At 51.6% G+C, this 15,857-nt stretch overlaps 1 protein-coding gene across 2 annotated transcripts in view; it reads left to right on the top strand.

Moving 5' to 3' along the window:
- The window catches only part of UBE3B (ubiquitin protein ligase E3B), a 50,053-nt gene extending 36,293 nt beyond the window's left edge, over positions 1 to 13,760 (top strand). For both annotated transcript variants that reach the window (XM_046640053.1, XM_046640054.1), the window contains 7 exons: positions 1,380 to 1,517; positions 1,873 to 1,938; positions 3,816 to 3,874; positions 6,337 to 6,519; positions 6,991 to 7,102; positions 10,370 to 10,462; positions 11,500 to 13,760. In XM_046640053.1, coding sequence (XP_046496009.1) covers positions 1,380 to 1,517; positions 1,873 to 1,938; positions 3,816 to 3,874; positions 6,337 to 6,519; positions 6,991 to 7,102; positions 10,370 to 10,462; positions 11,500 to 11,691 — 843 coding nt within the window. In that variant the 3' untranslated portion in view covers positions 11,692 to 13,760. The remainder of the gene's footprint in view (positions 1 to 1,379; positions 1,518 to 1,872; positions 1,939 to 3,815; positions 3,875 to 6,336; positions 6,520 to 6,990; positions 7,103 to 10,369; positions 10,463 to 11,499) is intronic.
- The last annotated feature ends 2,097 nt before the right edge of the window (positions 13,761 to 15,857 follow it).

Below are 15,857 nucleotides of genomic sequence, written 5' to 3'. Positions count from 1 at the left end.
CAGGGGACCTTACCCAGGGCCCAGGCTCCTCACCCAGGCACCAAGGATGTGAGCCCCCTGAGCAGCACTCATCTCCCACCCCATCGCAAACCCTTGGGAAACCAGGATGCCTGCCAAAGGCAGAGCCCACAGCCTGGCGGTTGAGGGAGGGAGGCCATGTGAGCCAACATACTGGATCCGCCGTTCTCTCTGTGTAAACAGCCTCAGTTCTGGCCATGAGGAAGTCAGGTGCCCCAGCCGAGTCCCTGCCCAGACTCCCTCCAGTCCTCCTCCTGCCCTGGACCAGTTGATGACCTGGGCTCATTGTCTGTGCTTCTGTTCCACATCCGCAAAATGGAGACGACATCTCAGTTCATTCCCATTTCGAAAAAAATCCCATGGGGACCTACCTGGGCATGTGCCGTGTTTTTCCTTTAAACGTGTAGCTGTACTCAGACCCAGAACAGTCTGGGCCAGCTGAAAAGCAGGACTCCCCTTTTGTGAATGTCCTCCATTTCCTGGGCTTAGTCTCTGTCCCCTCCCTCTCCAACAATAATAGTACAGATGAGAGAAGTTAGGACATCCTGGGCCCTGTGTGAGGGGCAACTGGCGTTAACTCACTTCTCTCCTGATGTCTGTGACGGGGCATCATCAAGGTGCTTGACTCTCCCTTCTAAGTCTCTGCAGTCTGCACACTTCTCTCCACCTGGTACAATCTGTCAGCAGTGCCTGGCATTAGGCCACGGCCTCCTGGCTGTATCCTGGCCTCCTGCCTTCCTCCTGGCCGTTCCCCACATAACGTTCGGATCTGACGCTTCCCTGCTCAGAGCCTCCCAGCGCTCCCTGCTGCCCTCAGGGTAGAGTCCAGACTCCAGGAGGCTTGTGAGTGTGCCTCCCCCGCCTCACAGCCTGTGCTGTGGCTGGGCAGACCTGTGTTCCAGCCCTGGAGCACGCCATGTGCTCCTTTAGGACCAGCTTAGGGATCTCTTCATCATGGAAGCTGCCCCTGGCCGGCCTCCAGGTGAGAGCCTGTCCTCTGTGTTCCTCCACACCCTGCTCATTTAATCGTTAATACTGAGGGGCTGTGCTGGTCCCCATGTACAGGTGAGAAAGCCGATGTCCCGTGGCCTGGCAGCAGCAGAACTGGGATTTGATCCCTGAGCTGTGTAACTCCGAAGCCTGTGCCCTTAGCCACTCTGCTGTAATGTCCCCCCAGGAGGCACTCGATTGTGTTTCTTAAATGATGGGCAAGTATTGCTCTCCAGATTGAAAATTTAGGAAGTGTCTAGAGATGCCATTGGCTCCCTCAGGGCCCCTCTGCAGCCAGAGCCACCTTTGATGAGATCCGCAAGCCCAGCTCCTGGCCAGTGGAGGGCAAGCCTCTGTCTCCTCTCTCCCAGGGAATTGTGGTGGATGTGCCCTTCGCGTCCTTCTTCCTGAGCCAGCTGCTCGGGCACCACCACAGTGTCTTCTACAGTTCTGTGGACGAACTGCCCTCTCTGGACTCAGAGTTCTATAAAAACCTCACTTCCATTAAGGTCAGTGTGGAAAGGCGGGAGGGCTTGACCGAATGCTGGTGTGGGCTCACGGTGGAGTGAAGCCGCGCAGGGTTCAAACTTTACCCTGTCGTGTGGTGGGATGAGATTTCCTGCTGTAGTGAAGGGGCCCGCCCACAGCCACAGCAGGTCCCCTCGTCCCCTTCTGAGCACTCCCTCTCAGGACTGATGCTCACAGCCTCCTTCCTCGAGGTGGTGGCTGACCTTTCTCCTTGCTTCAAGCTGAAGCAGCCGCAGTGGTTACTGCCCAAGCAGACCTCGTAGGAGGGGAGCATTACATTCTTCAAGGCTCTTGTGCTCCTTGGCCCTTATGTTTTCCCCGTCTCTGTTGCATTAGCGCTACGATGGGGACATCTCTGACCTGGGCCTGACGCTGTCGTATGACGAGGACGTGATGGGTCAGGTAGGTCAGCCTCTGTGGCTGAACTCTCCTTGCCCTCCCTCGGTGGACTTCCTGAGACCTGCCCCACTCTTGGTGTTTTCCCCAGGAGGTCCACAGACTGAGGCTCTGTCGGCCTGTCTGTCTGGCCCCTCATCCTCTCCATCTCCCTCAGCCATCCTTCTCCCGCCTTGCCAGGAGGGAGGGCATTCTCCCTTCCGTTCCCAGCCGACCCGGCCTCTGCCTGCTCGCCCCTTGGAGAGCTCCTCCCGAGACGCTGCTTTGCTTAGAGGGCACGTAGAGTCATTCCTGATGGCAGCTCTCACTCTGCATTTGTAACACTGCTTTTCGTTACCATGGTGAGGATTAGCTGTTACAAACGGAGGATTATGGCTTAAATGGGAGAAGCCACCCGAGAAGTGCCTCTAACAGAAGCCTGTCCTTGTTTGTCCTCATCATAAAGAGCAGAGCAGGGGAAAAAGACCCTTGAAATCGTGGTGGCAGAGGTGTTTCCTCCCAGAATTTTTCCTTTCAGCTTTTCTCTGAAATGCTCCCAGCCCCTTCCGGTAGCCTCCCAGTGGACACCTGCCTGACCCTCTGCATGCGTGGCCTGAGCACTGCTCTGGAGAAGCCGCACCGTGAGCTGATTATTGGTGCAGGGCTGGCTTCTTGGAGCCATGCCTGCGTCCTCAGAGAGGTCACTCAGTCTCTCTGAGCCACTTTCCTTATCTCAGAAAGTGCCATTTCCCAAATGTGAGTCCTTGCTGGGACCAGTGTCACTGGAGGCTCTGTGGATGCCTGCATGCCCTGCCTTCCTCCTGAAGAGCCACCGAGCACGCTGGCATATAGGGACTCTGAGAAGCCTATGAGGAAGAAACCTGGTGTGGCTGTGTTCACCTCAGCTTTCCCTAGCTTGTTTGATCACAGAGCTCCTCTTTCAGAGAGGAGAGAATGCCATCTCACAGAATGAGTCTCCACCTACCAGTTCACAGGCAAGGTGTTCCCTGGAACCTTTTATGGGAAACACCAGGCTGGGTGATTCCTAAAGGCCCTCCCAGCTTTAAAATCCTCCAGTGTACCCCGGATGTTGATAGCAGTGGAATGGAGGCCACTGTTCTTCCTTTCTATGTTTTTAGAGTTGTCATATGTTGTATTAATAGAATTTCTATTAAAATTATACAGTCTTTGATTTTTAGGCGACCCACAGAAGTTATTGAAGTTGAGGAAAGCAGTTGATTCTATACTTTTCAAATCTTTAATCAGATTTTGAGCCTTCCTCCTGACGTTTTTAATTTTCCTCTCCTGATTATAAGAGAAATGCAAACTTCTTCAACTAAAAATTCAGCTACAGTATGAGCATAAAGATGAAAATGAAAACCACCCAAATGCTGATGACAGGAGAGTGCCATTGTGAACATGTGGCCTGTGTCCTTCCAGGTTTTTCTCCCTGGGAACATATATAACTTCTTTTTTTTCCAGAAATGGTACCATACCAAGCATGTGGTTATATAATCTGCTTTTTTTCCCACCTCTTCAATAAATACACATTTTCCTCATGTTTTTTTAATAGCTGCACAGTATTCCAGGGTGTGGTTGTACCAACATTTCCTTAACCATCCTTCTGTGCTCTTAAATGTGAACACGTTCCCCTCCGTGACATCTGAAGCCTTAATACAGATGTTCAAACCAGGATCGGATGAGGAGAAACCATTCATATTGATCGTGCAGGGTCCACTTATTGATATTTAAGTCCTGGCTTTTTGTGAAAATGATTGTTTCCAAACATAGCCCATGTTAATTCTGTTATTATTATGGCTGTTGGCGACGGGGCCTTTTGTCTTCAGGAAGTTTTACTTCCCCATTAGAATTCTTGAGTAATTGCTCCCCCTCTTCTCCCCCAGCTGGTTTGCCATGAACTGGTTCCTGGAGGGAAGACCATCCCTGTTACCAATGAAAATAAGTGAGTATAGCAATTAGATTCTTAAGGCCACCACTTGAAAAGACTTCATTCTGCTCTCCAGGCTTGCTTTGAGAATTTATTAAGATGGATTGAAGTAGAAAGAGGCCATAAATATCATAATGGAATTTACTGGTTACAGTTCATAGGCTGAAATCGTATTAAATTCTATTTGCAAAATAAGAATTGACAATTTATTTTTTGCTGTAGCACTTCTAAGGTCAGAGGCACCCAAGCTGCAGTGTTCCCAGGAATTGAATGATGGCTCTAGATGCAGACAGATGGATTCCGAACTGTTCAGGCACGCAGTCCTGAACCCAGAGGGCACAGAGGCGGAAAGACACCTCGGAGGGGCAGATCATTTTGGAATGATAGCATGTGACAATTGTATAAAACATGATTCTTGAGAAGACACGGTGATGAAGTCAAATGCAGCAGATGGGTCCTTAGACATGGGGAGACTCTGAGGCCTGGCAGCTATCATCACAGATAACAGGCTTTTAGGAATCTATCATAAATGTCATCCTCTTTGGTCCCTAGAAGCAAAACCCCTCAATGCGCTGTCTCCGCCTGGCCCTGTTCTCACCTAATTAAAACCGTAGAACCTGGCAGGAGGAGTAGATATTGGCCCTTTTGTCAATCCATCAATCTTCTCCTGCCACCAGGCTCAGCTGAGCATCTGAACTGTTAATCTGAGCATCGCTCTCTTCAATGACAAGTGAGAGCTCAGTCCCGCTGGGTGAGTCATTTGGATCAGATGCACATTACAGCCCAATGTTCCTGAGCATCATGTCCCTCTCGGGTCAAGTGGTCCGGTCAGTCTGCATGCTTGGGGAGCTTTTATTAGATTGCCAGAACAGTCAGAAGAACAGACCTAACTCTCATCATGATTGAAATACACCGGTTTTGACTCTTGGCCACGGGGCATTAGTTTGACAACTGAGAACGAACAGAGAACACAGGTTGGGAGGAGCTGCCTGGGGGCATCAGAGAGCAGGGGTGGATCCTGTTTCTGCCTGCCATGTGCCCTGCACCCATCTCTTCAGAGGGCTTCACATGAGATAACCCACGTACAATACCTTCCAGGATGTCTAGCTCAAAGGAGGGCCTTAAGAAATGAGAGCAGTGATTGTCACCATCAGCAGATATGTGACATGTCACATAGAGTTGGCCACCCTCAGATGGCCCCGTTTTGCCAGGCATTATGGCACAGGGTTGATGGTAGAAGCTGTGTGTATAACAGCCAGAGGAAGTGGGTCCATGCACCCTGTGTTGGAGTGAAATTCCTGTTCTGCCTTGAAACTTCCTTGTAGAAAGTCATTTCACAAAGTCTTCCATGTTCTTAATGTAAAACCTCAGGATAAGGCAGAGGTATTCAGTTCTACAGACTATCTTAAAAGGCCTGGCAACGCGAGTTTTCCTCGCCTTAGGGGTGATATTTGATCTTGCACTTCCTAGATGTTAAAGGAGAATGTCTCCCACACTACCTGTCTTGTGGTAAAATGGAACAGTATCAGTAATCTGCTTCGAAGAGTTCAAGAAAGGAGTAGCAATAATAGGAAAAGTCGTATTTAAGTGTATTAATGTGCAAGTTTGCAGCTGGATAATTTTTTTTAAATAGGGATATTTTCAAGGTCAGTAACTCAGCTCTAAGCATTGTCGGGTAAATGAGATTTACTTAGAACTGTACTAATTTGGAATTTTGAGAGTTGTACCTGGGCCGGGCTCAAGTTCTTCCATCTCTGAGTAAATGGTTTGCTGAGAAATCAGCGATGGTAATGAGCCTCTTGGAATGTATTTAACCTGTTCAAAAGAATTGTATTCTGTTATACAGTTGTAGGTGAGATCCTTGTCTTCATAAAAGCAGACCCACAAGTCCCTCTGCTAGGAATGTTGTTAGTGCTCTGACTTCCAGGTGAACCTAAACGTAAGCCAGCTGCGTTGAGTGAAAACCTGCTGCAGGCCCACATTGTCATGGCCTAGACTCTTGGTCCAGATTAGCAAGGCTTTGGTTGAAGTTTTAACATGAAACAATTTTTCTCTGCTTTAAAGACTGTTGGAGGACTGACATATCTGAATTGGTTTATGTCTGAAACAATGAAGTTAAATAAAGGTCCAGAAAGTGCCTTTATACTAGGAAGGGTCCTCTCCTCACCTGGAGAATGTCTCGCTTTGATTCTTGACCCAGTGGGTGTTATCCTGATGTAGGACCCCCTGGTGTTTTGAGAGGAGTGAGTGAGCTGATGCCCTTGAACACTTAGCGCATTCACAGTGGCACACGTGCCATTCAGGAGAGCCATCATCATCATCATCATCATCATCATCGCCGCCATCATTCTGGTGGAATGCTGTGCTATTATTTGTGTTTTTGTAAAATGGTTCAGAGATGACTGGACTCATCTTTCAGCCATTGGTAACAGCCCCCTGTCCTGTTAATTTCCATTGTTTTCTCTTGTTGGCCACAGAATTAGCTACATCCATCTGATGGCACATTTTCGGATGCACACTCAAATCAAAAACCAGACAGCTGCCCTCATTAGCGGATTCCGTTCCATTATCAAACCCGAGTGGACCCGGATGTTCTCCACCCCTGAGCTACAGCGTCTCATCTCTGGTGACAATGCTGAGATTGATCTGGAAGATTTAAAGTAAGGGGCGAGTGAGGGGGAGGGGGAAATTCTTAGGCCTCCTAGAACCAGCTGCTCCCTTGCTGAGTTCCTTTGGAGAGTTGTTTCAGGAGCCCGTCTCCACCTGTCCCCCTCCTCCCTGACCACTGGGTGAGTTGCTTTGGGATAAAAGCACAACCACTTGTCTACCTAGAGACTGAGAATGGCAGGGTCTTGAGGACTGCAGGGCTCTCTGAAATTCCAAGAAATCGTATTGCAGGAGCTCCTGTTGGCTTCTGCTTGGGAGCAGTGGGGCCAGCTCTAGAACTCTCTGCCCATTTAGCTTCCAGGGGTGTGAGGTTACGAAGGCACGAACCTCTGGCTTTACCAGAAGTTAGTAGTTGCCCGGCCTGCTGGAGTTTGCTGTGCTGCTTGTCTAAATTCTGTGCCTTCCTGTGTATGTGAGCACCTGTTAGCATGTGTGGCTGAGCTCATTGTCTGGCTTGTTTTCAGGAAACACACAGTGTACTACGGCGGTTTTCATGGAAGTCACAGGGTCATTATCTGGCTCTGGGATATTTTGGCCTCTGACTTCACGCCCGACGAGAGAGCAATGTTTCTGAAGGTATTTTATATGTTACCTATAAATGCTTTCATGCATACATAGATATTCTCATAAACCTAGAAGGCCAGCGATGTAATAATTTACACTGGGGAAAAAATGAAATTATCTAGGGGACCTCATCTTGTCAGCATCCTCTCCCATAGACAGGCCTACCCAGTCAGTAAAGCAGTAACAGAGAGGAGCTCGAGGTGAGGGCGAGCCTGTGAGCTTGCCAGCCCGCCACTTACCCCTCTGAGAGACAGGCCTATGTGGGCGGGCGTGCTTGTGGGGCTCAGCACTTCTCGTCAGTTTGCTGCTACTGGCCTTGCAACATCTCGTTTCTTACTTTTTAAAATTATTATTTATTTTTTTTATTGAATTTGTAATAGTTTACATCATTATGAAATTTCAGTTGTACATTATTTCTTGTCTGTCCCCACATAGGTGCTCCCCTTCACCCCCTGTGCCCACCCCCCAGCCCCCTTCCCCTGGTAACCACTGAACTGTTTTCTTTGTCCATGTGTTTGTTTATATTCCACATATGAGTGAAATCATCTGGTGTTTGTCTTTCTTAGTCTGGCTTATTTCGCTTAGCAAAATTCCCTCCAAGTCCTTCCATGTTGTTGCAAATAGGATGAATTTGTCTTCTTTCTGGCTGAGTAGTATTCCATTGCATACATACACCACATCTTCTTTATCCAGTCATTGCTCAAGCTAACATCTTGTTTCTTACTTTTCCTTCCATTGTAGAAGTAAATGGTATTTCTTACCGTAAAGTAACTTAAGAAAATACAGACAAGCAAACTTTTAAACACTCTCCATCCCTACTCACCAGGGACTACCTCTGTGGACCGTTTTTCTCAATAGTGTGAAACATGCAACACCACACACACACCATGTTCCAGTGAAACACATGATCGAGTAGGCTGATAGCAATGGATATTTTTGCAAATAGAGTTGCTGACATTAACCAGTGCCCCTGCGCTGGTGTCTTTAAAGTTGTAAAGGTTCAAAATGTTCCCCCAATGCCGCTGTGTTGTTTTTTGTTACTGACATCGACACAGTGTTTTATAGGACACTGGATGACACACACTTGTCTGGACGTGTTATGTGTGTATATATGTTTGTAAAAATAGAATCATATCACTTTGCCACCTGCTGTTCTATTTGATATTTTATCATGAATACTTTGCCATATTAAGGGGGTAAATTTAAGCGCCTGGGAATATTTTCCTTTGGACATTTGGGTTCTAGAATGGTCTCACGTGACCTCAGTTGTTGAGGCAACGTGGACAGTATCACCTCCAGTTGAAATGGCGGCAGTTTTCCTTCTCCTTGGCTTGTTCTGAGGAGAGATCATTCCCGTGGAGGAGGCCCTCACTGCCGTCCACAGATACAGAAACACACTAGTCGTCCCTGCGGGTCTCGAGGGACTCGGGGGGTTGGCAGACAGATGTAATTCCCGAAGTTGATTCTCACGGGAGTCGGTTTGGTTTTTCCAGCAGTGCCTCTTGTAGGCAACGCAGTCTTTGCCGGCCTGTAAATCCACTCACCCTGCCTCTGCTAGGAAGAGAGGCAAGCCAGTGTCTCCCAACTGTGCAGCCGTTGCCCCTCACACTGGGCGCATTTGTGTCCTTAGATAGCCTGTCACCAAACCTGCAGTTCCTTGTCCTGTGCCTGCCCATCTCTACAGCTTCAGACAGGCCCCCGAGCCAGGGCAGGACACGGCGCTGTTGCACAGGAGTGGCTCTGACTGTGCTTTCTTTAAATGTAGTGACAGCAGAGCACCCGGAGGGTTCCCGTGCCCTCCGTTCCTCCTGTCCCGGGAGGGTGAAAGTGTCCCTCCCTTCTTTGACCAGCCCTGGCCTCCAGCAGGCAGCACGTCTGAGCGGCCTGAGTTGGGATGTGTGCAGACTCTTCTGGATCTGTCTCCTCCTCCTGAAAACCGGTTGAATCCCACAGCATCTGTGGAGTGGTTAGACGAGGTCAGGTTTGCAGAGCACTCGGCACGGTGTGGAAACTGCAGTGCTTTCTGAGTAGGAGCTGCTGCTGTGGTTTTTATGGTGGAAGATAAAATATAGTAGGACAGTAATGTATCTTGTCGATGCTTTTTGTAAAAACTATTTTTGAAGCATGACACACATAAATTGTCTTTGGATGGTCTCAGGAATCTCACAACCGTTGTACCGTTGTTTAAATGGTAGTATTTATTTTAAGATCCAAACACTTAACTTGCCACAGAATTGTAAAGCACAGTTTCATGTTGTAAGTAGCCGATCCCTTTATCCCCTAGGGAAGGGAGAGCATTTTTGGTTAACACTGAATTAAAGTGAATGCTTTCTCAGGACTTTCCTATGCAGGTTTGTCACTTGGGTTTCCAGGTTGGTCACATGCTTCTGTCCAGGCATGAGCTAGCACAGTTGGGGAAAGAACACAGGTGCTGCCATCTGGAAGATGCAAGGAATTCTAAGAGTGTGGCAGGAAAGTGTGGCTGGCTGCCCCTGGGCCCCATTTGGGGTGCCTGGTACCTGGGTCTGCCCCTCCACCTCACTGGCTCCCGAGGCCTGATTCTTCTCAGTGTGCTGAGAGCAGATTTGTCTGTCAGAGAGGGCTCCCAGGAGCCCAGCTCACAGACTGCTCTGTAAACCAGCAGGCCAGGGTGCCCAGGTGAGCACCCCTCCGCCTCCTCCCCTGCGTGGCTAGGAAGCTGAGCAGGAAGCCAGTGCAAAGTGAGTGAGTACAGTTGGTGGTGTGTCCGCACCAGGGCTCCCTGTGTCCTGGCTCCAGGCCCTCAGCTCTTGGCACAGCCCTCTCTCCCGTGCCACACTCAGTGGCTCCACCAGCTGCTACCTCACCCTCTCCTCTCCGCTGCTCTCATTGCATGGCATCACCTTAAGGAACGGTGTCAGTCAGCAGCTGTGATTCCTGCTGCCTGCATGGCAGTCCCACTGGAGAGCAGTCCCCGCTGGGGAGTTTGTGTGGTTCCTGAACTCCTCAGCCGCACGTGCTCCATCAGCCCCTGGGTTGACTCCCACAAGTGATTAGCCATGTCAGCTGGTGTGGATTTCATGTGTTTTAGCCCCAGAGAGCAGCACCCTTAAGAGAGATGTGAGACGAGTACCAGTTCTTGGGCAAAATGCACCCTGTATGCATCCTGCCTGCTGAACAGCAGTTAATGAATGATGCAATGACTGGAGAAAGCTAAAGAGCACAGCTCAACTGGTAAAGGGCCCATTTCTGAGGGAGTGAGAGCCCCACTCTGTCCCCCGGCCCTGCCTTGTGTTGCAGTTTGTGACCAGCTGCTCCAGGCCCCCACTCCTGGGATTTGCCTACCTCAAGCCTCCGTTCTCCATCCGCTGTGTTGAAGTGTCTGATGACCAGGTACCGCTGCTGAGGGAGGGGTTCACCACTCTTGGTTGTTGTCTGCTGTGCCTACCAGCTGGGACCTTCACCCAGGCTGCACCCTAGAGCGGGCAGCTGGGCTCCTCAGAGCCGGGTAGGAGGTCCTCGGTTCTCCAGCCAGGAGAGCAGGCTGGCCCTGCAGAGAGTGCCCGTGGACTCAGGCTGCTCTGGGCCTCAGCTCTCCCTTTCTCTCCACTCCCACAGGGGAGAGTACCTGGGGTGTGTTTAGAATGGCTCAGGGCCGGGAGGCAGTGTGGGAGAGGGGCAGGACACGGGCTTTGGAACTGGACAGGCGTGGGCTGGGGTCAGACTCCTCCACCCTCCGGCTGCGCGCATGTGGGCAAGCTGCTCTGTGCCCTCATCTGTGAAGGGAGAAGGGGTGCCTTGGGGGTTGTCAGGCTCCGCGTGGGGATGTTCAGATAGTCGCTCTTGTTAAAGGTGTCTCACCCCTGCCACCCTCCATGAAAACCCGGTCGCCTCTGAATGTGACTGCCTTTCAGGGTGCTGTGGTCTGGGCTCCGGATCCCTCTTCCCACGTGACACTTAATGATCCTCAGCCCCCTTACTGAAGGATGGCTGCCCCGAGTCACAGTCTGCCATGGGCCACCGTGTTGCGAGGTCAGGGAGACAGTGTCAGGCTGCATGCAGAAGTGGCACCTAAAGTATTTTTACAGTATTCTGGCTCTTTGCAAATTGGTTAACTGATGACTCACAGTTAACTGGAGGCCCCATCTCCACGCGCTCACTTAATACAGGATTCCCCTGTGCAAGACCTGCGGAGCCAGGCTTGCTTCTGTGCACTCACCCCTCAGGGCCACTTGGGCCAGTTGGCCAGTTTGGGGGCTGGCCTCAGGCATCGGTGTCCGCTCACAGGCCCAGGTGTGCCACGGCAGCGCCCACTCTCTGCTTAACACCCAGGGGCTGGCCAGGCCCTCTCCTCAGCTACCCTCTTTGGCACCTGCCTAGGCGCTTATGCCGGGCACCTCCTATCCTGAGGCTGTGGTATGTGTTTGCAGGACACTGGGGACACCCTGGGCAGCGTCCTCCGGGGCTTCTTCACCATCCGCAAGCGGGAGCCAGGCGGCCGTCTGCCCACCTCCTCCACCTGCTTCAACCTGCTCAAGCTGCCCAACTACAGCAAGAAGAGCGTCCTCCGGGAGAAGCTGCGCTACGCCATCAGCATGAACACGGGCTTTGAGCTCTCCTAGCTCCCGCCCCGGGCCTGCCCCCGTGCCCTTGCAGGCTCCCGGGCTACAGGGACCTTCAGCTCCAGGAGGCAGTGTTCCCTTGGGAGTGTGATTGACATGCCAAGTGACAGCGGCCCCCAGACCCTCTCTATAGCCATGAGACTCCCCTGTGGCCTCAAGAACTGTGGACACACCTGACAACTCTACACAGCCTTCTCCAGGTGACACTAATGGGAAGGGGGTGTTGAAAATAAACCTCCAGATCCTGCCAGCATTGGTCCTGTTTCCTCCTTTCCAGTGGCCTGAAGCCCAGGCCGGGAGTGCGGAGGGCTTCTCTTCTCCATAGTCGGGCCTTTTTGTGAGTCGTCTTCTTTCCTTAACTCTCTGAGAGAGCTGTGCATGAACGAGTCCCAGGAACTCCAAGGCCCAGAGCAGTTTTCATGACGTGGGCCTGAGAGCACGAAGCCTACTGTGCGTGCAACTGCAACGCGCTCCTTCCATTTCTGAAAACTCTACTCAGGTCAGGCCTTTCCAAGCCTCTATGCACCCGACAGAGTCTCGGCCTCCACTCCGTCCACAGTGGCCTCGCTCCAGGCAGCCAGGCCCACCTGCTCCCCAGGGAAGCAGAGCCGCCTGCTGGGGAGGCCGTGGGGCACAGGATGTTCTGGGTGCTGCCCCCACCTCGAAGCTACCCGTTCCACAAGCGGCAGTGCCCCTTCTCAGATACTCAGTCCTCGGCAGGCTGAGCTGCCAGGGGGCCTCCACTGGCTTGTTCCCACCTTGCGCATTCACATTGGCATCCTGGGTTTGGAAGAAAAAACCTGTTGGCCCTGAAGAGCAGCTCCGTTTCCAGAAGGTGCTGGCTGTTAGTCAAAGCCTGCTGATTCTTGAGGGGCCAGCTGCCTGTCCCCTGCTTGTTCGCCCTGCCTCTTATCTAGTCAGGAACAAACACTAGTGGAAGGAGCCTCTCCCGTCGGGGAAGTGGCTTTACTCCGTAGTCGCAGAAGCCCGAGAACTTGGGGTCTTGCTCCTCACCCTTCCTCAGCACAGGGGATCTGGCAGCCCTTCCCGCTGCCAGACGCTCGTGCGGCTGAGGAAACTCACGTGCCCTCTGGGTTGGCTATTTTTGTTTGTTTTGTTTTTACTTCATTTTCTCTTCTAGCCCGTTTTACTCTTTTGCCCTTGTTCTTTACCTTTATCATGAGAACTTTACTCTAGATCCAGGGAATTGAGGCAAAGGCCATGTTGGTGGTCTATACTGAGCGCCATCCACCCTCGCCCACCTCCTCACCCTCCCTGTGCATCCCCACCACCAAGACTGAAGCCAGAATGGAAGCCGGGAGTGCCTGGTCCCTCCCCCGCTGTGTGTACCAGCTTAGGGCTTACAGCTCTCTTCTCACCCACTCCCCCCCCCCCCCCCCCCAAGAACCTTCCTGTTGGCAGCAAGGAGGCCAAGGCCCATCTCCATCCTCCCCTAGAGGCTTTCAGCTGGGCACCAGTGTCCTGCCGCCTCCAAGCCTGGCTCTCTCAGAACCCCTGGACTTCTGGAGAACAGTGTCCATTTTACTTTGATGGAAAGTTGGCAGGGCATTTAAAGACAGACAGGAACTTATTATTATTTAAGATTCGTTAGTACCCTCTGATTCCATGGATTTGCCCCTTCCCTTAAATGCTCAGTTCCTCTGGAGATCTCTTCTGAAGGTGTGTGTGTGTACCCTGAGCAGGTTTGTGCATTTCCGCTGGGGCCTAAATAGTTGTCAGCCTGCACGAGGGGGTTTGGTCCCATCCTGGTTTTATTACCTGAGAATCGGCCAGCGTGGGATTGGGGAGAGGGTGGGTTCTAAGCACCAACATCAACTTTGTTTTTGGACGAGGAAGGGTAGTTTGTAATTTTGTTTAAATTCTTCTTTTCAACAGCTAGAAATATTGCACTATCTAAAACACTGACTCTGTTCTTTTATAGCTGGTGTTCACTGACACCTTGACGGCTCTTGATGGCTCTAAAAAATTGTGGGTTTTTTTGTTTTCATGGATAACTTATGGATTAAAACTTGCTAAAGGCTTTATTAAATTTGTACTTCAGCACATGATGGCTGCGTTCTGCTTTTTATCCAAAGAAGGAGCGCTTTCCCGTGCCTGGGTAGCTCAGGATGGGGCAGCTGGGGCTTCTCGAGCACGTCGGCTCGCGCAGTGGACAGAAGATGCAGAGGATGGTATAACAGGCATCACGTCCCACTGACACGCAGAGGTAACTGGTTGACAGTTTGTCATAGCTGCTTCCAAGTTTGTCTTCAGAAGGACCCCGTTTCAGGTAAAGCTAAAGCCACCAGGAGCCCCCTCCGTCTCCCGCCCTTCTCCCCCTTCTCAGAGGCAGCCATCCCCCAATTGCATGTTTCACACGGTGATGTACAGTGATAGACATTTGTTGAAAAGAATCCAGATAATTCAAAAGTGTGCGAAGTAACATTTTACAGCTACATCTGGGTATATTCTGCTTTTCTCTCTTCCTGAGGCTCATGCAGGACACGCAGCCCTGTCTCATTCTGTTAAACAGGCCCAGATTTACACTCAGCATAAACCATCTCAAACCTGCCAGTGTTTCCGACTCCACCGTGGGTGGCTTTTCCCCTCCCCTGTGAGTTCTTGCTGCCTCCCCTGGCCTGGGGGCACCTGAGGGTCTGAGCGCCTCGCTGACCTGTTGAAATCCAGGGATTCAGGGAAAGAAACCCTGAGAGCCTGGCAGGCTTTTCACGACTGTGGGAACACCTGGGCACCTGGAGCAATTGGACCCTGCAGGCTTTCTCACGTGGGCTCTTTACATCACGAAAGGGAAACAGCGCAGCAGAGCCCCCAGCTACATCGGCAGCCTCAGAGAGAGGCCTCACCTGAAGACCCAGTGCCGCCTTCTGTGACATTTTGGCTTTCACTTACAAGTTATCACTGCAAAGAGGAAGTTTGTCTCTATAGGAAAAATAAGTAGGTTTTTTAAAAAAGTTACTAAACTGAAGGCAATTTTAGTACACTGGCAGCTTGCAAGTGCCTAAGAACCTTTGGGAGGAACACAGTTTGAGAAACTGGTCTCCACTGTGTTTCTGACTGCAGCAAAGCCATCGGCCTTTGTCCTGTTAGTTTAGCTGATAGTGCGCTGCTGAAAGAATGCGATAGGGTCTGGACAGGTGGGTTATTTCTAAGCTTGGTTAATGTGTCGATCTAGGGCTCCCTTAGGCCTCAGACTTATTTCCTGGAAACTTCTTAAAGTGATAAGAGTGGCTCAAGAGCTGTGGAAAGTGACTGGTTCAGCGTCCTTCTCCAAGAAGGAGAGTGAGGGCTCTGTACGTGTGCGAACCCAGGCCCTCCCTCCCTGGCTCTGAGTCACACAGGGCGGCCCCTGTGCACGCTCCCGAGAGTCTTCATGCCTCCTGCAGGGGGTGCCAAGAGTGCATGGAGTCCCGTGTGCAGGGCGCCTGGCTCGGTTCCTGGCACCGAGGCGGCCCTCACACGGCAGTCCTCGTCCTACATGTCCTCACCTTGCACTTGAGGAAAATGGGGCTGCACACCACCCGTGACCAGCCCCTGGCCAGGCTTCCAGAGTAGCTTCTGCTGCTACCGCCAGCCACAGCAGGGCAATGGGAAAGTACGTGGAGAAGGGTCATCTGTGAGCTGTGTGGAACTTCTGCAGGACTGGGGAAGGCATGCCCCCTCCTCCAGGCTGCCCAGGGGGAGTCGGCCGAGAGGAACAGCACAGAAGCCAAGAGGTCTTCAGTCAGAAGGCTCCGGGCCAAGGTGTTTCCAGGCTCGTGCACGCCGGGGGCACCTCGCTGTGCTGTGCCCCCAACCACCACACATGCGCACACACACACACTCACACTCTCAGTGTTAGACCGTGTCGGAGAAGAGGCTGCGCTGAGGCCCAGATGGCACCCATGGTTCTCCAGCCTTGCGAGCGTGGAGTCTGAATGGAATAGCCTCCTCACTATAGTCATCATGATACTAACATTTGTTGCAGGCAAGTGCTTAACAGATTGCAGGCGACTGCAGAGTCTGAGCCAAGCACATCTGGATCTCACTGAGGGCGTGGCAGAGAGCAGGGGCTTTGGAACTGGGTTCGCGCCCCAGCTGGGCCCCTCACTAGCTGGGAGGGAGGCGGGGACTAGGCCCCGTGCTCATCTGGGCTGGAGTTTCCTCTT

This window comes from Equus quagga, chromosome 15 (assembly GCF_021613505.1).
Source record: "Equus quagga isolate Etosha38 chromosome 15, UCLA_HA_Equagga_1.0, whole genome shotgun sequence".
In the NCBI taxonomy this organism is placed as follows: Eukaryota; Metazoa; Chordata; class Mammalia; order Perissodactyla; family Equidae; genus Equus; species Equus quagga.
This window is presented reverse-complemented; position numbering and strand designations above follow the sequence as displayed.